We start from the raw sequence: 23,196 nt of genomic DNA, 5'->3' as shown, positions 1-23,196 counted from the left end.
ACTATATTTCCACCCTATTGTATTTAAAAATATAAAATTTTTTGATAATATATTTTTATATCTTGAATTTTCAAGCAAAATATTCACAGATAATATAATGGGAAATCTATCTCAACCTAGCCTTAAAGTACCAAACTCCTGCTTGCATTCTCACTCACAAATATTAAACATCCATCTCCAAAAAACTAAATTCTTCACAATTTTTTAAAATTGAGAACATAAAAAATGTATGCATTCAATAATTTAAGATACTAACAAATATTAAAAACTTCAAAATATCAGATATTAACGTTTTTCAATTAAAAAAATATCATTTTGCTTTTCAATTCGAACATAAATCTTAAATATTTTTAATTAATATCTGATTTACAGCATTATTATCCATTTATAAATCTGACAAATAAATGACAAAACCATCAGAAATAGTGTCACTTTTTGTCAAAAGTGAAGTCACGCTATTTTTCATGCACAACACTCCATGGGCAAGCTTGTCGCAATTCAATGGGTTCCAAATCCAGGCAAGAAGACGAAGGTCAGACACATTGACGGTGACAAGCTCAACAACCGTAAGGAGAACCTCGAGTGGTTCTAAGAGTAAAAAAATATTTTAGGGGGAAACCCCAAGTAAATTTAAGTGTTTAGTTGGATAAGTAGGCACTATTAATGGTAATTTGGAAAATTAGCTCCCGACCTTTGAATTGGGCTCTTTCGTTATCTTCCCAGTTGCGTAGGAGGTCGTCCCAGAGGAGTTGGTAGAATTGCCAATTCAAGGACGATTTGTCCTCCCAGGCATTGAGGATGTACTGCTCGTAGAGTCTCATGACCTCTGCCTTGCACCAGACACCCTCTCCCTTGGAACGTAAGGCTTCTTCGAAGTGCTCGAATGCGATTGGCTGCTTGACCATCCGAAATGACACTTTTTGTCCGTTTGGTCAATGTTCGTGTCTCGTGCCATAGTCGACGAAAATACAGACAAACAGGTTATATATGAGTTTGAGACCAAGAATGGTGTAACTCGACCTGTCCGATTCAAAGACTCCGAGGGCGACCATGAAATTAAACGGAAATTAGCTAGGAAGGAATATAAAATGGACTGGTTGCCACCACCTCCACCACCTTTACCTGTTCCTCAAGTAAATAAGCCTTTCCCGTTCCCAAGAATTCCCACATTTAAATTCAAATTCGAATAAAAATTTTTTATTTCATGCAATGTTTAACTATTTCACCATCTTCTTTAACACCCCAGTACTTACGCTTGGAGAGGACATGAACTTCGGTGAAAATTTTGTCCAATTTGAATTGACCCATCTTTTCACCGACCATTCCCATTTCAATGAGTTTGTTATAGCCTTCTTCGTTCGTCATGAGTGCGTCAATGTTCTCATAGTAAACCTTGACTTTGGATTTGACTTCGGAGAAGAATTTGTTGTACTCGTCAAGGACTGCCTTTGCGAACTGAGGGTAAGACCAATGTTCGACAATAGGTTTTAATGTGGTTACTAAGCCACTTTGACCTTGAGTGAATTCGTACTTCAAAACAAAAGGAGAAAACCTTTCAACAAAGTTGTCGACCTTCTCATAATGTTTACTCTTCATCTCTTGAGGTTTCTTAATGGAATATCCCCATGTCGAATTCATAAGCAATTTGAGTGTCATTGCAAGTTTGGGGTTTGAAGCTTTCCTAATATCATACAGTTGTTGTATGACTTTTCCAACTGTATAGTTCCTTCCCGGGAACTCACCATCTTCGTTTGGAATTCCAGTCGGAATATATTGGACAAACCTCATGTATGCAGCGTTAAGGTCGACATAGTATATCTTTTCATCTGAGTCGAACTTGTTGCAACCAATTGGTCCAGTTTGTGGAAATTCAAGTGAGTCTCTTATCTTCTGAGAAACTTCTCCTGTTATCTCATAAACATCGTCGAAGCAACCTGTTTCATATAAAACCTTCTGACCTAACTCAGATGCTCTCCAATATAATTTGACGTCAATTGGATGTCTCAATGGAAGTTTGTTTATAGCATCTTGAAGTTCTTGCAACCTCATTGGAAGTTCTTCTGGTTCAGGTTGGTATCCGAACATACCAACCCCTTGTGGAACCGTGTACTTCTTTTGTACTAGAACTTTGTCTGGAACAACTTTTGGTCTTGCTAACAATGAAAAGTTTGTTTCGTCTTTTGGTACAAAAGTTTCTGTCAGCTTGTCATCTGGAATTGGTTCCAACAAACCTTTCTTGAAAAGAATGTTGACAGCTCTGACAATGTTGCACTTACTTTTACCAAAGAATGGGTTTGTAAGACTTTCGTTCAACATGAAGTGGTTGTGGACAATTACAATCTTCAACCATGGTAAGTCTTTGTCAACAACATAGTCGTCATGTGAAGAACCTTTAGCTGTAGGTATGTTGACTCGGATATTGACATTTGCCAACGGTGCAATTTTTGCCAATTGACCTCTGAGAATGTACCTTGTCTTCACACATGACTCAAGATACTTCATCTTCTCATCTGTAACAAGACCAGAGTTCCTGAGACATGTAAGAATGCAAGGTTCATTGACAATTGTTTCAATTGAATTGTAAATTCCATACCTTGTCAAGTCAATGTCAGACTTATTTATGAAGGGGAAGTATCCAGCATGTTGTCTGACTGCTTGAGGGTTAGGTTGGTACCATTCGAACTTGACACTTGCAATTCCTTTCAATTGCATTCAAAATGTCTGAGTCGGAGTCAACCATTTGTTCTCTCTTTGTAGTCTTGAAAGCGTCAAGAAGTTTTGCGGCTGTTTGTTCATTGCCATGTGCATAGTAAATGTGACCATCCAAATCTGTTTATGGTCAATCTGAGATTGTGTCCTTTCTTATTTCCGTCTTGAATTGCAGCAAGTACTCCCATGAAGCCTTCTTTGTTCTTTCCTTCGTCAAAGTTTACTGTAAAGGTTCGACCAGATGTAATTTGACTTCTAACTTCACGATACTTTTCATATGCATATCTTGTTCTTTCCATGGGAGCATGTGCGTCTTCACCTTTTCCTTTTTTCCTTCTCAAAGGATGCAATTGTTCGTCATGTTTCCAGTAGAATCTGGCAAAGCCGTCGTGTCCTTCAACTTGAGGTTCACTAACATCGAAAGGCATGTCCATAAGACGTTCTTCTTCTAACCTCTCTAGTCTGTTTGGATAATTGGCACGTGCTGTTTCCAAATCCATTTCGTAGCGAAGACCAGACAATTTGTCATAGACTTTTATGGGTCTTCCCTTCCTATATTTAAAATTCTTCGAAACTCTCCAACCATATCTTTGTAACTCTGCTTTTATTCTAGCAGACTTTCTATCCATTCTATATGGGGCATTTTTATAAAATAAAAAAATATTTTTTCTTTACTTTACATAACCGCCTGCTGCCATAAGTCTTTGACGCCAACCCATACCAGCTAATGAAGGTTGACTTGGTTTAGTTTGGAAACTAAACTTTGGTTTTGGTTTATCTTCAGTTTTTGGTTTCTCTTCTTCTATCGGTTTTTTCGTCACTTTTCGGTTCCTCTGACTTTACTTCACTTGCAGGAACAGTTGTGTCGTCAACATCTTCATAAATATCATATGCCATTTGTTTTTTGTTTTCCTTTCAACTTTTTGTGTTTGTTGTAAAGTTTAGAATATTTCGACTCTAAGTCAATGAGATGTTCTATAATGAACTGTTGGTCAGTGAAGTAAACTTTTCCATCTGTTGTCTCCAAAGCTGTAATGCATGAAAAATAGCGTGACTTCATTTTTGACAGTTTACAAATGTAAAGTGTTGCATCCTTAAAAACTTGGAAATATATACATTCATGAATTATCTTGTATATTAATTGAAAATCCATAAAACCCTAACAATATTTTTTCTTAAAAAAACTATAAAAAATAAAATAAAATTAATCGTTAAATAAAAATATTTGATATTAGAATTTTATTGGAAAAATAAAAAACTTAATATTTTAAAGAAATACTTAAATACTTGAATGTTTTAACTTTTACATTATCATATAGACTCTCAAATTATTGATTGGAAACGTTTTGAGGGTTATCAATTTAAAAAAATTGTGAGTTTTTTAAATTTTTGGCAATGAGTTTTAAAAATTTGTGAGTGAGAATGTGTGTTGATGCTTGGCACTTTGAAGGGAAGATGTTCTGGGTTCACAATTATTAATGGGATAAATAAAATGATTATAAATATAATATATTAGAAAATAATTTGCAAAATCTCTCCATTTTTATAAATTTAATAATAGAAGTTGATCTATATAGAAAGAGCATTTTATCTATTAAGTTTTTTGGCTTTTGCCTTCAAATCATTAATATAATTTTTTCAAAAAAATTGTTTTATTTAAAATAAACAAATTTATCAAATAACTAGTATTTTTAAATTATCTTTTGAAAAATTGAAAAATTTACAAATTAAAAAATGGAAGACATCTTGGTTCGTCTCGAAAACCCAGAAGATCTTAAAACTTTCAACTCCCAACCGTTCCCGCCGATCAGGTTCTCAACGTAATTGAAGAAAAATATCAAGAATACATTAATAATCCAAATGTAACTCTCGAAGATACGGCAAAAACACTTTCAATAGGAAAAGAACGTTTGAAAAAAATTTTCGTACTACTCGGCTATCCAATAAAAGAAAGAGGAAGACCAAAGAAAAAAATTTTTGAGGAAGATGTATACAAAATTTTGGAAATTAAAGCACAATATGACATTGGATACAAAAGGATCAAAGAATCATATTTCGAAAAAGTCGAAAGATTTACATTCAACGATGCTTTCAAAATTTTCAATCAACAACATTTGTTTACATTTCACAGGCATCAGAAAATCGACGAACATCCACATGAATACGTTGCTCAATATGTTAATCAATTGTGGCATACTGATTTGAAATTTCTGAAGGACGATAACGGTAACCTTCAATATTTAATTTCATTTCTTGATGACAGAAGCAGATACATTATTTGCTGGGATGTTTTCGATACAAAAGAAATGAAAAATACTGCCAGAGTATTTCGTCACGCAATTGATTTAGTCAAATTAGTTCCACATGGAATTCTCACAGATAATGGAACAGAATTCATTGGAAAAGATTTTGAAGCGGTTTGCCAAGAATTCAATATAAAACATTTCAAAACTCATCCGTACTCTCCAGAGGAAAATGGAAAAATTGAAAGGAGTTGGGAGACTCTTTTCAAGACAAACCCTGGAGTGAACGTCTTTGAGTTCATCCCCAATGTTGTTTCCCAGTATAATAGGGTATGGAAACACTCCGCATTATTCAAACTCTTTGGGGAGAAATTGACTCCATTTGAGGCCTGGGAAAGAGGCCCCAAATGGACAAAAGATCTCTGCGCTGAACCAGGCTTCGAAAAAAATCTTAGAGATTAACAAATAATTTCAAAAACAAGAAAATTCAAAAAATCACAAAAAGGAAGTTAAGGAATAAACACTTACATTTATTACATTTGGATTTTTTAAAAAATTCAGTATTATTTTTAGAAATAAGATAATATAGTTCTAAATAAAACAAAGAATGTTAAGAATGAAGAAGGAATTAGCGGATGCAGCCGAAGCACACTCACAAATTACTCTCAATATCCACTCAAATCATACAAAGTTTTGTCGAATAGTTTGATATAAAGACAAAAAATTTACAATTTTTAATTAAATCCGAACAATCTTACATATGCAGCTGAAGCACACTCACAAATTACTCTCAATATCCACTCAAATCATACAAAGTTTTGTCGAATAGTTTGATATAAAGACAAAAAATTTACAATTTTTAATTAAATCCGAACAATCTTACATATGCAGCTGAAGCACACTCACAAATTACTCTCAATATCCACTCAAATCATACAAAGTTTTATATTTTCATTTTATTGTTTCTTAATAAAGAATTTACTTTAATATTCTTAATTGTTTTCTTTTTTATATTTAATTTTGATATCTATTTTAAAAAACTTATACAAATTCGAGTCAGCTAATAATTGAATTGAAAAAATAAAAAGAAAAACATATAATTTTTAATCCGTCTAATTGAATAAGCAATATTATAAATATTATGTTAAACGGTTAATTTTTTCTCAAAAAAAATTATTTCGAATTTCCGAAATTTTTGACATTTTGGCTGAGAACTATGGTCTGCGAGGTACATAGATAGAATCAGTACCTCGCAGACTATAGTTCTCTATATGGCGCCGAAAATTTTTTGGTGAAATGTCGTCGCATTTCACCAAAAATTTTTCGGCGCCATAGGAAGAATTGGAGGGTGTGAGATACTATTACATGCTATAGTACTCACACCCTCCAACTCCCAATCAAATCGCATAAAATTTGCTACTTATCTTCAGATTACCTCCCATTATAAAATATATCATTGCTATCTCATCGTACTATATTTCCACCCTATTGTATTTAAAAATATAAAATTTTTTGATAATATATTTTTATATCTTGAATTTTCAAGCAAAATATTCACAGATAATATAATGGGAAATCTATCTCAACCTAGCCTTAAAGTACCAAACTCCTGCTTGCATTCTCACTCACAAATATTAAACATCCATCTCCAAAAAACTAAATTCTTCACAATTTTTTAAAATTGAGAACATAAAAAATGTATGCATTCAATAATTTAAGATACTAACAAATATTAAAAACTTCAAAATATCAGATATTAACGTTTTTCAATTAAAAAAATATCATTTTGCTTTTCAATTCGAACATAAATCTTAAATATTTTTAATTAATATCTGATTTACAGCATTATTATCCATTTATAAATCTGACAAATAAATGACAAAACCATCAGAAATAGTGTCACTTTTTGTCAAAAGTGAAGTCACGCTATTTTTCATGCACAACACTCCATGGGCAAGCTTGTCGCAATTCAATGGGTTCCAAATCCAGGCAAGAAGACGAAGGTCAGACACATTGACGGTGACAAGCTCAACAACCGTAAGGAGAACCTCGAGTGGTTCTAAGAGTAAAAAATATTTTAGGGGGAAACCCCAAGTAAATTTAAGTGTTTAGTTGGATAAGTAGGCACTATTAATGGTAATTTGGAAAATTAGCTCCCGACCTTTGAATTGGGCTCTTTCGTTATCTTCCCAGTTGCGTAGGAGGTCGTCCCAGAGGAGTTGTAGAATTGCCAATTCAAGGACGATTTGTCCCCCAGGCATTGAGGATGTACTGCTCGTAGAGTCTCATGACCTCTGCCTTGCACCAGACACCCTCTCCCTTGGAACGTAAGGCTTCTTCGAAGTGCTCGAATGCGATTGGCTGCTTGACCATCCGAAATGACACTTTTTGTCCGTTTGGTCAATGTTCGTGTCTCGTGCCATAGTCGACGAAAATACTATCATAAGACAAATTACGGAAAGTGAACTCAAACAAAAAGTGACACAATGCATTTGCCAACCAAATAACTTTACAAAGCAAAAACTTAAATTACTTGTCAAGCTTACTATTCTTATTTTAACAATTAAAAAATTAAATTTTATTTTTTATTTAAAAAAATCATCTTATATCATCTGATATATATATATATAACAGCATTAATATTTCAATGATTCACAAATCAACTTTTTCATTATTTTAAATAATTATAGAATATATACCGACTTTTTGTACATAAATATTTTTAGATTCAATAATGATTTACTGTTTTTTTCAAAACTTATAATTTTCAAATGAGTGGTAGAATCTTCGATTTAATTGATTTAGAATGGTTAAATCAAGCTAATCAACAAATTCAAAGCGGTATTAACGTCGAAACCGTTCTCCAAAATGTCCCTTTAAACAGATGGAAGAATTCTTCCCACAATATCACATAAAACTTTTAAAAACGCTCTTAATTTCAATCAAATTGAAATTCCAAAATTACGTACAGGTCCAAAACCAAAAGATCCACCACAAGAATTAATAAATACTGTCCAAAATTTACATAATAAAGTTCAAAAAATAGGAATTTCCCGGGCTTTCGGCCGAATTATAACAGATCGTCAAATGATACTTGAATCGCAAATGCAAAATCAACAAAATATTCAAATTCATTTTCCAATTCCACAATTGTCTCAACGGAATCAAAATTCAGAGTTTGATTACAGTTCTCCTGACATTTCAAGTTCATCTGAACAGTTATCATCAGAAATCTCTTCAAATTCCGACGATTCATCAGCCGAAGAATTATTTTCATCAAGTCCAAATTCAATTGATACAGAATCGGATATAAATTCAGAAGATGACCCATATTCAATACGCACAAATACAACTTCAACATTTGAAAAAACTACAGATTATTTTGACCGTAAATTATTGAACATTCAATTTTCCGAAAGAACTGTTAATAAATGTTTCAAACTTCTCAATCTTGCACAACCGCCAAAAAATTCAAAGGCAAAAGGTCAAACAAAATACGAAGCTTTTTACGTTAATGAAATATGGCATGTAGATATTCACTTTTTAAATCATCGCCAAGGTGAATATCTATATGCCGTTATTGACGATAAATCACGAAAAATTTTGGCTTGGTCACATCTCGAAACTAAAGAAGCGGCACAAACAAGTCGTGTCATTCAACAATGTTTCGATGTATATGGCAAACCGTTTGCCATATGGAGTGACAATGGGCTTGAAAACTACGGTGTTTTCAAAAATTTATTAAAAAATGCAAACGTCGAATCAATCACGATAATACCACACTGCCCTTACATGAATGGCAAAATCGAAAGATTTTGGCAGAATATTCAAGTTGATGAGGTAGCTTGGATCAAATTCAAAATTTAATCGAAAATTATAACGCAACACCACATACACAGTTACCAAAAAATCCAGAAATACATACCTGGTTTACACCAAACAAATTTTATGATATCAGCGAAAAATATGATACCCCAAAGAACCCCTTTGGAAAGTTGATGGAGAAATTAAGGATTTGAGGATTTCTCTTCAACATTTCCGCGAGAGGAGAGCCAATCAAAGAAATTAATTCGGTAATATTTTAAAATCGAAAATAAAATCTAATTTTTAACACAAATTAACAATATCGATTACATCTTCTTACTAAGCTCAGTCAGATTAATAAGAATAAACACTTACTTTTTAAAACATTTACATATTTTTTTTCTTCGTTACAGAGATACGCAAGTTGCAGAAGAAGCAGCAACTGTAGTACAGTAATTTGACACTCCGAAATCGAACATTAGTGACTTTGAGTAGATTTTGAATTTAATATAGATCTTGATTTTTAATAACCATCATAGCAAGAGCTAGTTGGTGAATGGTATCCGCGAATTTCGGCTTGAAAGTTGGGAAACTTTGTCCGAATGTTAAAACTATTCGGACAAAGTTTCCCGCTGTTTGCGAAGGAATTGTTGGCTATGATGTACTGATTCATGATCAGTGCATCATAGCCAACAATTCCTTATACAAAGTTCAAAAACTTGGGTGCAATCAGAACTGATTGCACCCAAGTTTTTGAACTTTCTCGAGGGAATGAAAGGTAAGAGATATCCATTTCCTTTCACCTTCGTTCTCAATAATTAACTTATAAATTTTTTAAAGCAAAAAAAGTCTGATTTTTTTTGACAAGTAAATATATAGGGAATTTATCCGACCAAATAAGTGTCACTTTTTCGGTTCACCTCACTTTCCGTAACTCGTCTTACAACAATACAGACAAACAGGTTATATATGAGTTTGAGACCAAGAATGGTGTAACTCGACCTGTCCGATTCAAAGACTCCGAGGGCGACCATGAAATTAAACGGAAATTAGCTAGGAAGGAATATAAAATGGACTGGTTGCCACCACCTCCACCACCTTTACCTGTTCCTCAAGTAAATAAGCCTTTCCCGTTCCCAAGAATTCCCACATTTAAATTCAAATTCGAATAAAAATTTTTTATTTCATGCAATGTTTAACTATTTCACCATCTTCTTTAACACCCCAGTACTTACGCTTGGAGAGGACATGAACTTCGGTGAAAATTTTGTCCAATTTGAATTGACCCATCTTTTCACCGACCATTCCCATTTCAATGAGTTTGTTATAGCCTTCTTCGTTCGTCATGAGTGCGTCAATGTTCTCATAGTAAACCTTGACTTTGGATTTGACTTCGGAGAAGAACTCATTGTAGTTGTCAAGGACTGCCTTTGCGAACTGAGGGTAAGACCAATGTTCGACAATAGGTTTTAATGTGGTTACTAAGCCACTTTGACCTTGAGTGAATTCGTACTTCAAAACAAAAGGAGAAAACCCTTCAACAAAGTTGTCGACCTTCTCATAATGTTTACTCTTCATCTCTTGAGGTTTCTTAATGGAATATCCCCATGTCGAATTCATAAGCAATTTGAGTGTCATTGCAAGTTTGGGGTTTGAAGCTTTCCTAATATCATACAGTTGTTGTATGACTTTTCCAACTGTATAGTTCCTTCCCGGGAACTCACCATCTTCGTTTGGAATTCCAGTCGGAATATATTGGACAAACCTCATGTATGCAGCGTTAAGGTCGACATAGTATATCTTTTCATCTGAGTCGAACTTGTTGCAACCAATTGGTCCAGTTTGTGGAAATTCAAGTGAGTCTCTTATCTTCTGAGAAACTTCTCCTGTTATCTCATAAACATCGTCGAAGCAACCTGTTTCATATAAAACCTTCTGACCTAACTCAGATGCTCTCCAATATAATTTGACGTCAATTGGATGTCTCAATGGAAGTTTGTTTATAGCATCTTGAAGTTCTTGCAACCTCATTGGAAGTTCTTCTGGTTCAGGTTGGTATCCGAACATACCAACCCTTGTGGAACCGTGTACTTCTTTTGTACTAGAACTTTGTCTGGAACAACTTTTGGTCTTGCTAACAATGAAAAGTTTGTTTCGTCTTTTGGTACAAAAGTTTCTGTCAGCTTGTCATCTGGAATTGGTTCCAACAAACCTTTCTTGAAAAGAATGTTGACAGCTCTGACAATGTTGCACTTACTTTTACCAAAGAATGGGTTTGTAAGACTTTCGTTCAACATGAAGTGGTTGTGGACAATTACAATCTTCAACCATGGTAAGTCTTTGTCAACAACATAGTCGTCATGTGAAGAACCTTTAGCTGTAGGTATGTTGACTCGGATATTGACATTTGCCAACGGTGCAATTTTTGCCAATTGACCTCTGAGAATGTACCTTGTCTTCACACATGACTCAAGATACTTCATCTTCTCATCTGTAACAAGACCAGAGTTCCTGAGACATGTAAGAATGCAAGGTTCATTGACAATTGTTTCAATTGAATTGTAAATTCCATACCTTGTCAAGTCAATGTCAGACTTATTTATGAAGGGGAAGTATCCAGCATGTTGTCTGACTGCTTGAGGGTTAGGTTGGTACCATTCGAATTGACACTTGCAATTCCTTCAATTGCATTCAAAATGTCTGAGTCGGAGTCAACCATTTGTTCTCTCTTTGTAGTCTTGAAAGCGTCAAGAAGTTTTGCGGCTGTTTGTTCATTGCCATGTGCATAGTAAATGTGACCATCCAAATCTGTTATGGTCAATCTGAGATTGTGTCCTTTCTTATTTCCGTCTTGAATTGCAGCAAGTACTCCCATGAAGCCTTCTTTGTTCTTTCCTTCGTCAAAGTTTACTGTAAAGGTTCGACCAGATGTAATTTGACTTCTAACTTCACGATACTTTTCATATGCATATCTTGTTCTTTCCATGGGAGCATGTGCGTCTTCACCTTTTCCTTTTTTCCTTCTCAAAGGATGCAATTGTTCGTCATGTTTCCAGTAGAATCTGGCAAAGCCGTCGTGTCCTTCAACTTGAGGTTCACTAACATCGAAAGGCATGTCCATAAGACGTTCTTCTTCTAACCTCTCTAGTCTGTTTGGATAATTGGCACGTGCTGTTTCCAAATCCATTTCGTAGCGAAGACCAGACAATTTGTCATAGACTTTTATGGGTCTTCCCTTCCTATATTTAAAATTCTTCGAAACTCTCCAACCATATCTTTGTAACTCTGCTTTTATTCTAGCAGACTTTCTATCCATTCTATATGGGGCATTTTTATAAAAATAAAAAATATTTTTTCTTTACTTTACATAACCGCCTGCTGCCATAAGTCTTTGACGCCAACCCATACCAGCTAATGAAGGTTGACTTGGTTTAGTTTGGAAACTAAACTTTGGTTTTGGTTTATCTTCAGTTTTTGGTTTCTCTTCTTCTATCGGTTTTCGTCACTTTTCGGTTCTCTGACTTTACTTCACTTGCAGGAACAGTTGTGTCGTCAACATCTTCATAAATATCATATGCCATTTGTTTTTGTTTTCCTTTCAACTTTTTGTGTTTGTTGTAAAGTTTAGAATATTTCGACTCTAAGTCAATGAGATGTTCTATAATGAACTGTTGGTCAGTGAAGTAAACTTTTCCATCTGTTGTCTCCAAAGCTGTAATGCATGAAAAAGCGTGACTTCATTTTTGACAGTTTACAAATGTAAAGTGTTGCATCCTTAAAAACTTGGAAATATATACATTCATGAATTATCTTGTATATTAATTGAAAATCCATAAACCCTAACAATATTTTTTCTTAAAAAAACTATAAAAATATAAATAAAATTAATCGTTAAATAAAAATATTTGATATTAGAATTTTATTGGAAAAATAAAAAACTTAATATTTTAAAGAAATACTTAAATACTTGAATGTTTTAACTTTTACATTATCATATAGACTCTCAAATTATTGATTGGAAACGGTTTGAGGGTTATCAATTTAAAAAAAATTGTGAGTTTTTTAAATTTTTGGCAATGAGTTTTAAAAATTTGTGAGTGAGAATGTGTGTTGATGCTTGGCACTTTGAAGGGAAGATGTTCTGGGTTCACAATTATTAATGGGATAAATAAAATGATTATAAATATAATATATTAGAAAATAATTTGCAAAATCTCTCCATTTTTATAAATTTAATAATAGAAGTTGATCTATATAGAAAGAGCATTTTATCTATTAAGTTTTTGGCTTTTGCCTTCAAATCATTAATATAATTTTTTCAAAAAAATTGTTTTATTTAAAATAAACAAATTTTATCAAATAACTAGTATTTTTAAATTATCTTTTGAAAAATTGAAAAATTTACAAATTAAAAAATGGAAGACATCTTGGTTCGTCTCGAAAACCCAGAAGATCTTAAAACTTTTCAACTCCCAACCGTTCCCGCCGATCAGGTTCTCAACGTAATTGAAGAAAAATATCAAGAATACATTAATAATCCAAATGTAACTCTCGAAGATACGGCAAAAACACTTTCAATAGGAAAAGAACGTTTGAAAAAAATTTTCGTACTACTCGGCTATCCAATAAAAGAAAGAGGAAGACCAAAGAAAAAATTTTTGAGGAAGATGTATACAAAATTTTGGAAATTAAAGCACAATATGACATTGGATACAAAAGGATCAAAGAATCATATTTCGAAAAAGTCGAAAGATTTACATTCAACGATGCTTTCAAAATTTTCAATCAACAACATTTGTTTACATTTCACAGGCATCAGAAAATCGACGAACATCCACATGAATACGTTGCTCAATATGTTAATCAATTGTGGCATACTGATTTGAAATTTCTGAAGGACGATAACGGTAACCTTCAATATTTAATTTCATTTCTTGATGACAGAAGCAGATACATTATTTGCTGGGATGTTTTCGATACAAAAGAAATGAAAAATACTGCCAGAGTATTTCGTCACGCAATTGATTTAGTCAAATTAGTTCCACATGGAATTCTCACAGATAATGGAACAGAATTCATTGGAAAAGATTTTGAAGCGGTTTGCCAAGAATTCAATATAAAACATTTCAAAACTCATCCGTACTCTCCAGAGGAAAATGGAAAAATTGAAAGGAGTTGGGAGACTCTTTTCAAGACAAACCCTGGAGTGAACGTCTTTGAGTTCATCCCCAATGTTGTTTCCCAGTATAATAGGGTATGGAAACACTCCGCATTATTCAAACTCTTTGGGGAGAAATTGACTCCATTTGAGGCCTGGGAAAGAGGCCCCAAATGGACAAAAGATCTCTGCGCTGAACCAGGCTTCGAAAAAAATCTTAGAGATTAACAAATAATTTCAAAAACAAGAAAATTCAAAAAATCACAAAAAGGAAGTTAAGGAATAAACACTTACATTTATTACATTTGGATTTTTTAAAAAATTCAGTATTATTTTTAGAAATAAGATAATATAGTTCTAAATAAAACAAAGAATGTTAAGAATGAAGAAGGAATTAGCGGATGCAGCCGAAGCACACTCACAAATTACTCTCAATATCCACTCAAATCATACAAAGTTTTGTCGAATAGTTTGATATAAAGACAAAAAATTTACAATTTTTAATTAAATCCGAACAATCTTACATATGCAGCTGAAGCACACTCACAAATTACTCTCAATATCCACTCAAATCATACAAAGTTTTGTCGAATAGTTTGATATAAAGACAAAAAATTTACAATTTTTAATTAAATCCGAACAATCTTACATATGCAGCTGAAGCACACTCACAAATTACTCTCAATATCCACTCAAATCATACAAAGTTTTATATTTTCATTTTATTGTTTCTTAATAAAGAATTTACTTTAATATTCTTAATTGTTTTCTTTTTTATATTTAATGTTTGATATCTATTTTAAAAAACTTATACAAATTCGAGTCAGCTAATAATTGAATTGAAAAAATAAAAAGAAAACATATAATTTTTAATCCGTCTAATTGAATAAGCAATATTATAAATATTATGTTAAACGGTTAATTTTTTCTCAAAAAAAATTATTTCGAATTTCCGAAATTTTTGACATTTTGGCTGAGAACTATGGTCTGCGAGGTACATAGATAGAATCAGTACCTCGCAGACTATAGTTCTCTATATGGCGCCGAAAATTTTTTGGTGAAATGTCGTCGCATTTCACCAAAAATTTTTCGGCGCCATAGGAAGAATTGGAGGGTGTGAGATACTATTACATGCTATAGTACTCACACCCTCCAACTCCCAATCAAAATCGCATAAAATTTGCTACTTATCTTCAGATTACCTCCCATTATAAAATATATCATTGCTATCTCATCGTACTATATTTCCACCCTATTGTATTTAAAAATATAAAATTTTTTGATAATATATTTTTATATCTTGAATTTTCAAGCAAAATATTCACAGATAATATAATGGGAAATCTATCTCAACCTAGCCTTAAAGTACCAAACTCCTGCTTGCATTCTCACTCACAAATATTAAACATCCATCTCCAAAAAACTAAATTCTTCACAATTTTTTAAAATTGAGAACATAAAAAATGTATGCATTCAATAATTTAAGATACTAACAAATATTAAAAACTTCAAAATATCAGATATTAACGTTTTTCAATTAAAAAAATATCATTTTGCTTTTCAATTCGAACATAAATCTTAAATATTTTTAATTAATATCTGATTTACAGCATTATTATCCATTTATAAATCTGACAAATAAATGACAAAACCATCAGAAATAGTGTCACTTTTTGTCAAAAGTGAAGTCACGCTATTTTTCATGCACAACACTCCATGGGCAAGCTTGTCGCAATTCAATGGGTTCCAAATCCAGGCAAGAAGACGAAGGTCAGACACATTGACGGTGACAAGCTCAACAACCGTAAGGAGAACCTCGAGTGGTTCTAAGAGTAAAAAATATTTTAGGGGGAAACCCCAAGTAAATTTAAGTGTTTAGTTGGATAAGTAGGCACTATTAATGGTAATTTGGAAAATTAGCTCCCGACCTTTGAATTGGGCTCTTTCGTTATCTTCCCAGTTGCGTAGGAGGTCGTCCCAGAGGAGTTGGTAGAATTGCCAATTCAAGGACGATTTGTCCTCCCAGGCATTGAGGATGTACTGCTCGTAGAGTCTCATGACCTCTGCCTTGCACCAGACACCCTCTCCCTTGGAACGTAAGGCTTCTTCGAAGTGCTCGAATGCGATTGGCTGCTTGACCATCCGAAATGACACTTTTTGTCCGTTTGGTCAATGTTCGTGTCTCGTGCCATAGTCGACGAAAATACTATCATAAGACAAATTACGGAAAGTGAACTCAAACAAAAAGTGACACAATGCATTTGCCAACACAAAATTACAAAGCAAAACTTAAATTACTTGTCAAGCTTACTATTCTTATTTTAACAATTAAAAAATTAAATTTATTTTTTATTTAAAAAAATCATCTTATATCATCTGATATATATATATAGCATTAATATTTCAATGATTCACAAATCAACTTTTCATTATTTTAAATAATTATAGAATATATACGACTTTTTGTACATAAATATATTTTAGATTCAATAATGATTTACGGTTTTTTTCAAAACTTATAATTTTCAAATGAGTGGTAGAATCTTCGATTTAATTGATTTAGAATGGTTAAATCAAGCTAATCAACAAAATTCAAAGCGGTATTAACGTCGAAACCGTTCTCCAAAATGTCCCTTTAACAGATGGAAGAATTCTTCCCACAATATCACATAAAACTTTTAAAAACGCTCTTAATTTCAATCAAATTGAAATTCCAAAATTACGTACAGGTCCAAAACCAAAAGATCCACCACAAGAATTAATAAATACTGTCCAAAATTTACATAATAAAGTTCAAAAATAGGAATTTCCCGGGCTTTCGGCCGAATTATAAAGATCGTCAAATGATACTTGAATCGCAAATGCAAAATCAACAAAATATTCAAATTCATTTTCCAATTCCACAATTGTCTCAACGGAATCAAAATTCAGAGTTTGATTACAGTTCTCCTGACATTTCAAGTTCATCTGAACAGTTATCATCAGAAATCTCTTCAAATTCCGACGATTCATCAGCCGAAGAATTATTTTCATCAAGTCCAAATTCAATTGATACAGAATCGGATATAAATTCAGAAGATGACCCATATTCAATACGCACAAATACAACTTCAACATTTGAAAAAACTACAGATTATTTTGACCGTAAATTATTGAACATTCAATTTTCCGAAAGAACTGTTAATAAATGTTTCAAACTTCTCAATCTTGCACAACCGCCAAAAAATTCAAAGGCAAAAGGTCAAACAAAATACGAAGCTTTTTACGTTAATGAAATATGGCATGTAGATATTCACTTTTTAAATCATCGCCAAGGTGAATATCTATATGCCGTTATTGACGATAAATCACGAAAAATTTTGGCTTGGTCACATCTCGAAACTAAAGAAGCGGCACAAACAGTCGTGTCATTCAACAATGTTTCGATGTATATGGCAAACCGTTTGCCATATGGAGTGACAATGGGCTTGAAAACTACGGTGTTTTCAAAAATTTATTAAAAAATGCAAACGTCGAATCAATCACGATAATACCACACTGCCCTTACATGAATGGCAAAATCGAAAGATTTTGGCAGAATATTCAAGTTGATGAGGTAGCTTGGGATCAAATTCAAAATTTAATCGAAAATTATAACGCAACACCACATACACAGTTACCAAAAAATCCAGAAATACATACCTGGTTTACACCAAAACAAATTTTATGATATCAGCGAAAAATATGATACCAAAGAACCCCTTTGGAAAGTTGATGGAGAAATTAAGGATTTGAGGATTTCTCTTCAACATTTCCGCGAGAGGAGAGCCAATCAAAGAAATTAATTCGGTAATATTTTAAAATCGAAAATAAAATCTAATTTTTAACACAAATTAACAATATCGATTACATCTTCTTACTAAGCTCAGTCAGATTAATAAGAATAAACACTTACTTTTTAAAACATTTACATATTTTTTTTCTTCGTTACAGAGATACGCAAGTTGCAGAAGAAGCAGCAACTGTAGTACAGTAATTTGACACTCCGAAATCGAACATTAGTGACTTTGAGTAGATTTTGAATTTAATATAGATCTTGATTTTTAATAACCATCATAGCAAGAGCTAGTTGGTGAATGGTATCCGCGAATTTCGGCTTGAAAGTTGGGAAACTTTGTCCGAATGTTAAACTATTCGGACAAAGTTTCCCGCTGTTTGCGAAGGAATTGTTGGCTATGATGTACTGATTCATGATCAGTGCATCATAGCCAACAATTCCTTATACAAAGTTCAAAAACTTGGGTGCAATCAGAACTGATTGCACCCAAGTTTTTGAACTTTCTCGAGGGAATGAAAGGTAAGAGATATCCATTTCCTTTCACCTTCGTTCTCAATAATTAACTTATAAATTTTTTAAAGCAAAAAAAGTCTGATTTTTTTGACAAGTAAATATATAGGGAATTTATCCGACCAAATAAGTGTCACTTTTTCGGTTCACCTCACTTTCCGTAACTCGTCTTACAACAATACAGACAAACAGGTTATATATGAGTTTGAGACCAAGAATGGTGTAACTCGACCTGTCCGATTCAAAGACTCCGAGGGCGACCATGAAATTAAACGGAAATTAGCTAGGAAGGAATATAAAATGGACTGGTTGCCACCACCTCCACCACCTTTACCTGTTCCTCAAGTAAATAAGCCTTTCCGTTCCAAGAATTCCCACATTTAAATTCAAATTCGAATAAAAATTTTTTATTTCATGCAATGTTTAACTATTTCACCATCTTCTTTAACACCCCAGTACTTACGCTTGGAGAGGACATGAACTTCGGTGAAAATTTTGTCCAATTTGAATTGACCCATCTTTTCACCGACCATTCCCATTTCAATGAGTTTGTTATAGCCTTCTTCGTTCGTCATGAGTGCGTCAATGTTCTCATAGTAAACCTTGACTTTGGATTTGACTTCGGAGAAGAACTCATTGTAGTTGTCAAGGACTGCCTTTGCGAACTGAGGGTAAGACCAATGTTCGACAATAGGTTTTAATGTGGTTACTAAGCCACTTTGACCTTGAGTGAATTCGTACTTCAAAACAAAAGGAGAAAACCTTCAACAAAGTTGTCGACCTTCTCATAATGTTTACTCTTCATCTCTTGAGGTTTCTTAATGGAATATCCCCATGTCGAATTCATAAGCAATTTGAGTGTCATTGCAAGTTTGGGTTTGAAGCTTTCCTAATATCATACAGTTGTTGTATGACTTTTCCAACTGTATAGTTCCTTCCCGGGAACTCACCATCTTCGTTTGGAATTCCAGTCGGAATATATTGGACAAACCTCATGTATGCAGCGTTAAGGTCGACATAGTATATCTTTTCATCTGAGTCGAACTTGTTGCAACCAATTGGTCCAGTTTGTGGAAATTCAAGTGAGTCTCTTATCTTCTGAGAAACTTCTCCTGTTATCTCATAAACATCGTCGAAGCAACCTGTTTCATATAAAACCTTCTGACCTAACTCAGATGCTCTCCAATATAATTTGACGTCAATTGGATGTCTCAATGGAAGTTTGTTTATAGCATCTTGAAGTTCTTGCAACCTCATTGGAAGTTCTTCTGGTTCAGGTTGGTATCTGAACATACCAACCCCTTGTGGAACCGTGTACTTCTTTTGTACTAGAACTTTGTCTGGAACAACTTTTGGTCTTGCTAACAATGAAAAGTTTGTTTCGTCTTTTGGTACAAAAGTTTCTGTCAGCTTGTCATCTGGAATTGGTTCCAACAAACCTTTCTTGAAAAGAATGTTGACAGCTCTGACAATGTTGCACTTACTTTTACCAAAGAATGGTTTGTAAGACTTTCGTTCAACATGAAGTGGTTGTGGACAATTACAATCTTCAACCATGGTAAGTCTTTGTCAACAACATAGTCGTCATGTGAAGAACCTTTAGCTGTAGGTATGTTGACTCGGATATTGACATTTGCCAACGGTGCAATTTTTGCCAATTGACCTCTGAGAATGTACCTTGTCTTCACACATGACTCAAGATACTTCATCTTCTCATCTGTAACAAGACCAGAGTTCCTGAGACATGTAAGAATGCAAGGTTCATTGACAATTGTTTCAATTGAATTGTAAATTCCATACCTTGTCAAGTCAATGTCAGACTTATTTATGAAGGGGAAGTATCCATGTTGTCTGACTGCTTGAGGGTTAGGTTGGTACCATTCGAACTTGACACTTGCAATTCCTTCAATTGCATTCAAAATGTCTGAGTCGGAGTCAACCATTTGTTCTCTCTTTGTAGTCTTGAAAGCGTCAAGAAGTTTTGCGGCTGTTTGTTCATTGCCATGTGCATAGTAAATGTGACCATCCAAATCTGTTATGGTCAATCTGAGATTGTGTCCTTTCTTATTTCCGTCTTGAATTGCAGCAAGTACTCCCATGAAGCCTTCTTTGTTCTTTCCTTCGTCAAAGTTTACTGTAAAGGTTCGACCAGATGTAATTTGACTTCTAACTTCACGATACTTTTCATATGCATATCTTGTTCTTTCCATGGGAGCATGTGCGTCTTCACCTTTTCCTTTTTTCCTTCTCAAAGGATGCAATTGTTCGTCATGTTTCCAGTAGAATCTGGCAAAGCCGTCGTGTCCTTCAACTTGAGGTTCACTAACATCGAAAGGCATGTCCATAAGACGTTCTTCTTCTAACCTCTCTAGTCTGTTTGGATAATTGGCACGTGCTGTTTCCAAATCCATTTCGTAGCGAAGACCAGACAATTTGTCATAGACTTTTATGGGTCTTCCCTTCCTATATTTAAAATTCTTCGAAACTCTCCAACCATATCTTTGTAACTCTGCTTTTATTCTAGCAGACTTTCTATCCATTCTATATGGGGCATTTTTATAAAAATAAAAAAAATTTTTTCTTTACTTTACATAACCGCCTGCTGCCATAAGTCTTTGACGCCAACCCATACCAGCTAATGAAGGTTGACTTGGTTTAGTTTGGAAACTAAACTTTGGTTTTGGTTTATCTTCAGTTTTTGGTTTCTCTTCTTCTATCGGTTTTTCGTCACTTTTCGGTTCCTCTGACTTTACTTCACTTGCAGGAACAGTTGTGTCGTCAACATCTTCATAAATATCATATGCCATTTGTTTTTGTTTTCCTTTCAACTTTTTGTGTTTGTTGTAAAGTTTAGAATATTTCGACTCTAAGTCAATGAGATGTTCTATAATGAACTGTTGGTCAGTGAAGTAAACTTTTCCATCTGTTGTCTCCAAAGCTGTAATGCATGAAAAATAGCGTGACTTCATTTTTGACAGTTTACAAATGTAAAGTGTTGCATCCTTAAAAACTTGGAAATATATACATTCATGAATTATCTTGTATATTAATTGAAAATCCATAAAACCCTAACAATATTTTTTCTTAAAAAAACTATAAAAATATAAATAAAATTAATCGTTAAATAAAAATATTTGATATTAGAATTTTATTGGAAAAATAAAAAACTTAATATTTTAAAGAAATACTTAAATACTTGAATGTTTTAACTTTTACATTATCATATAGACTCTCAAATTATTGATTGGAAACGGTTTGAGGGTTATCAATTTAAAAAAAATTGTGAGTTTTTTAAATTTTTGGCAATGAGTTTTAAAAATTTGTGAGTGAGAATGTGTGTTGATGCTTGGCACTTTGAAGGGAAGATGTTCTGGGTTCACAATTATTAATGGGATAAATAAAATGATTATAAATATAATATATTAGAAAATAATTTGCAAAATCTCTCCATTTTTATAAATTTAATAATAGAAGTTGATCTATATAGAAAGAGCATTTTATCTATTAAGTTTTTGGCTTTTGCCTTCAAATCATTAATATAATTTTTTCAAAAAAATTGTTTTATTTAAAATAAACAAATTTTATCAAATAACTAGTATTTTTAAATTATCTTTTGAAAAATTGAAAAATTTACAAATTAAAAAATGGAAGACATCTTGGTTCGTCTCGAAAACCCAGAAGATCTTAAAACTTTTCAACTCCCAACCGTTCCCGCCGATCAGGTTCTCAACGTAATTGAAGAAAAATATCAAGAATACATTAATAATCCAAATGTAACTCTCGAAGATACGGCAAAAACACTTTCAATAGGAAAAGAACGTTTGAAAAAAATTTTCGTACTACTCGGCTATCCAATAAAAAAGAGGAAGACCAAAGAAAAAAATTTTTGAGGAAGATGTATACAAAATTTTGGAAATTAAAGCACAATATGACATTGGATACAAAAGGATCAAAGAATCATATTTCGAAAAAGTCGAAAGATTTACATTCAACGATGCTTTCAAAATTTTCAATCAACAACATTTGTTTACATTTCACAGGCATCAGAAAATCGACGAACATCCACATGAATACGTTGCTCAATATGTTAATCAATTGTGGCATACTGATTTGAAATTTCTGAAGGACGATAACGGTAACCTTCAATATTTAATTTCATTTCTTGATGACAGAAGCAGATACATTATTTGCTGGGATGTTTTCGATACAAAAGAAATGAAAAATACTGCCAGAGTATTTCGTCACGCAATTGATTTAGTCAAATTAGTTCCACATGGAATTCTCACAGATAATGGAACAGAATTCATTGGAAAAGATTTTGAAGCGGTTTGCCAAGAATTCAATATAAAACATTTCAAAACTCATCCGTACTCTCCAGAGGAAAATGGAAAAATTGAAAGGAGTTGGGAGACTCTTTTCAAGACAAACCCTGGAGTGAACGTCTTTGAGTTCATCCCAATGTTGTTTCCCAGTATAATAGGGTATGGAAACACTCCGCATTATTCAAACTCTTTGGGAGAAATTGACTCCATTTGAGGCCTGGGAAAGAGGCCCCAAATGGACAAAAGATCTCTGCGCTGAACCAGGCTTCGAAAAAAATCTTAGAGATTAACAAATAATTTCAAAAACAAGAAAATTCAAAAAATCACAAAAAGGAAGTTAAGGAATAAACACTTACATTTATTACATTTGGATTTTTTAAAAAATTCAGTATTATTTTTAGAAATAAGATAATATAGTTCTAAATAAAAAAAGAATGTTAAGAATGAAGAAGGAATTAGCGGATGCAGCCGAAGCACACTCACAAATTACTCTCAATATCCACAAATCATCATACAAAGTTTTGTCGAATAGTTTGATATAAAGACAAAAAATTTACAATTTTTAATTAAATCCGAACAATCTTACATATGCAGCTGAAGCACACTCACAAATTACTCTCAATATCCACTCAA

General features: G+C 33.2%; 7 protein-coding genes and 3 pseudogenes across 10 annotated transcripts, besides 23 other annotated features; 1 reads left to right on the top strand and 9 right to left on the bottom strand.

Moving 5' to 3' along the window:
• Window positions 1–935: 935 nt before the first annotated feature.
• Window positions 936–1,190, top strand: TVAGG3_0110060 (uncharacterized protein; the record flags this gene model as incomplete). The annotated part of the gene is made up of 1 exon (XM_001286937.2): window positions 936–1,190. The coding sequence occupies one exon, from the start codon at window positions 936–938 to the stop codon at window positions 1,188–1,190; it is 255 nt and encodes an 84-aa protein (XP_001286938.2).
• A 7-nt stretch (window positions 1,191–1,197) lies between these two features.
• TVAGG3_0110050 (DNA/RNA polymerases family) lies at window positions 1,198–1,656 on the bottom strand (the record flags this gene model as incomplete). The annotated part of the gene is made up of 1 exon (XM_051223125.1): window positions 1,198–1,656. One exon carries the CDS (start codon window positions 1,654–1,656, stop codon window positions 1,198–1,200), a length of 459 nt encoding a protein of 152 aa, XP_051108111.1.
• Window positions 1,657–1,760: 104 nt separating this feature from the next.
• TVAGG3_0110040 lies at window positions 1,761–2,740 on the bottom strand (annotated as a pseudogene). The gene has a single exon. A coding segment is annotated over exon 1 (980 nt).
• Window positions 2,741–4,336: 1,596 nt separating this feature from the next.
• Window positions 4,337–4,387: a mobile genetic element.
• Window positions 4,337–4,387: a terminal%2Cinverted (terminal inverted repeat of LTR286 transposon ID:TVAGG3_0110030).
• Window positions 4,388–4,444: 57 nt separating this feature from the next.
• Window positions 4,445–5,411: a mobile genetic element.
• A 70-nt stretch (window positions 5,412–5,481) lies between these two features.
• Window positions 5,482–5,534: a mobile genetic element.
• Window positions 5,482–5,534: a terminal%2Cinverted (terminal inverted repeat of LTR286 transposon ID:TVAGG3_0110010).
• Window positions 5,535–7,060: 1,526 nt separating this feature from the next.
• TVAGG3_0110000 lies at window positions 7,061–7,325 on the bottom strand (annotated as a pseudogene). Its single transcript has one exon. A coding segment is annotated over exon 1 (265 nt).
• Window positions 7,326–7,724: 399 nt separating this feature from the next.
• Window positions 7,725–9,018: a mobile genetic element.
• Window positions 9,019–9,028: 10 nt separating this feature from the next.
• Window positions 9,029–9,061: a mobile genetic element.
• Window positions 9,029–9,061: a terminal%2Cinverted (terminal inverted repeat of LTR63 transposon ID:TVAGG3_0109980).
• A 272-nt stretch (window positions 9,062–9,333) lies between these two features.
• Window positions 9,334–9,456: a mobile genetic element.
• A 479-nt stretch (window positions 9,457–9,935) lies between these two features.
• On the bottom strand, window positions 9,936–10,526 carry TVAGG3_0109960 (DNA/RNA polymerases family; the record flags this gene model as incomplete). The annotated part of the gene is made up of 1 exon (XM_051223124.1): window positions 9,936–10,526. The coding sequence occupies one exon, from the start codon at window positions 10,524–10,526 to the stop codon at window positions 9,936–9,938; it is 591 nt and encodes a 196-aa protein (XP_051108110.1).
• A 1,181-nt stretch (window positions 10,527–11,707) lies between these two features.
• On the bottom strand, window positions 11,708–12,072 carry TVAGG3_0109950 (uncharacterized protein; the record flags this gene model as incomplete). The annotated part of the gene is made up of 1 exon (XM_051223123.1): window positions 11,708–12,072. A coding segment is annotated over one exon (365 nt), but the record flags the coding sequence as incomplete, so codon positions are not given.
• Window positions 12,073–13,063: 991 nt separating this feature from the next.
• Window positions 13,064–13,115: a mobile genetic element.
• Window positions 13,064–13,115: a terminal%2Cinverted (terminal inverted repeat of LTR286 transposon ID:TVAGG3_0109940).
• A 57-nt stretch (window positions 13,116–13,172) lies between these two features.
• Window positions 13,173–14,139: a mobile genetic element.
• A 70-nt stretch (window positions 14,140–14,209) lies between these two features.
• Window positions 14,210–14,262: a mobile genetic element.
• Window positions 14,210–14,262: a terminal%2Cinverted (terminal inverted repeat of LTR286 transposon ID:TVAGG3_0109920).
• A 1,527-nt stretch (window positions 14,263–15,789) lies between these two features.
• TVAGG3_0109910 (uncharacterized protein) lies at window positions 15,790–16,056 on the bottom strand (the record flags this gene model as incomplete). The annotated part of the gene is made up of 1 exon (XM_051223122.1): window positions 15,790–16,056. One exon carries the CDS (start codon window positions 16,054–16,056, stop codon window positions 15,790–15,792), a length of 267 nt encoding a protein of 88 aa, XP_051108108.1.
• Window positions 16,057–16,444: 388 nt separating this feature from the next.
• Window positions 16,445–17,735: a mobile genetic element.
• A 10-nt stretch (window positions 17,736–17,745) lies between these two features.
• Window positions 17,746–17,778: a mobile genetic element.
• Window positions 17,746–17,778: a terminal%2Cinverted (terminal inverted repeat of LTR63 transposon ID:TVAGG3_0109890).
• Window positions 17,779–18,050: 272 nt separating this feature from the next.
• Window positions 18,051–18,172: a mobile genetic element.
• Window positions 18,173–18,648: 476 nt separating this feature from the next.
• Window positions 18,649–19,106, bottom strand: TVAGG3_0109870 (annotated as a pseudogene). The gene has a single exon. A coding segment is annotated over exon 1 (458 nt).
• Window positions 19,107–20,181: 1,075 nt separating this feature from the next.
• On the bottom strand, window positions 20,182–20,781 carry TVAGG3_0109860 (uncharacterized protein; the record flags this gene model as incomplete). The annotated part of the gene is made up of 1 exon (XM_051223121.1): window positions 20,182–20,781. A coding segment is annotated over one exon (600 nt), but the record flags the coding sequence as incomplete, so codon positions are not given.
• A 42-nt stretch (window positions 20,782–20,823) lies between these two features.
• Window positions 20,824–21,210, bottom strand: TVAGG3_0109850 (phage tail repeat-like family; the record flags this gene model as incomplete). The annotated part of the gene is made up of 1 exon (XM_051223120.1): window positions 20,824–21,210. One exon carries the CDS (start codon window positions 21,208–21,210, stop codon window positions 20,824–20,826), a length of 387 nt encoding a protein of 128 aa, XP_051108106.1.
• Window positions 21,211–21,777: 567 nt separating this feature from the next.
• Window positions 21,778–21,829: a mobile genetic element.
• Window positions 21,778–21,829: a terminal%2Cinverted (terminal inverted repeat of LTR286 transposon ID:TVAGG3_0109840).
• A 57-nt stretch (window positions 21,830–21,886) lies between these two features.
• Window positions 21,887–22,850: a mobile genetic element.
• Window positions 22,851–22,920: 70 nt separating this feature from the next.
• Window positions 22,921–22,973: a mobile genetic element.
• Window positions 22,921–22,973: a terminal%2Cinverted (terminal inverted repeat of LTR286 transposon ID:TVAGG3_0109820).
• Window positions 22,974–23,196: the final 223 nt, after the last annotated feature.

Source organism: Trichomonas vaginalis, chromosome IV (genome assembly GCF_026262505.1).
Source record: "Trichomonas vaginalis G3 chromosome IV, whole genome shotgun sequence".
Taxonomy (NCBI): domain Eukaryota; phylum Parabasalia; order Trichomonadida; family Trichomonadidae; genus Trichomonas; species Trichomonas vaginalis.
This window is presented reverse-complemented; position numbering and strand designations above follow the sequence as displayed.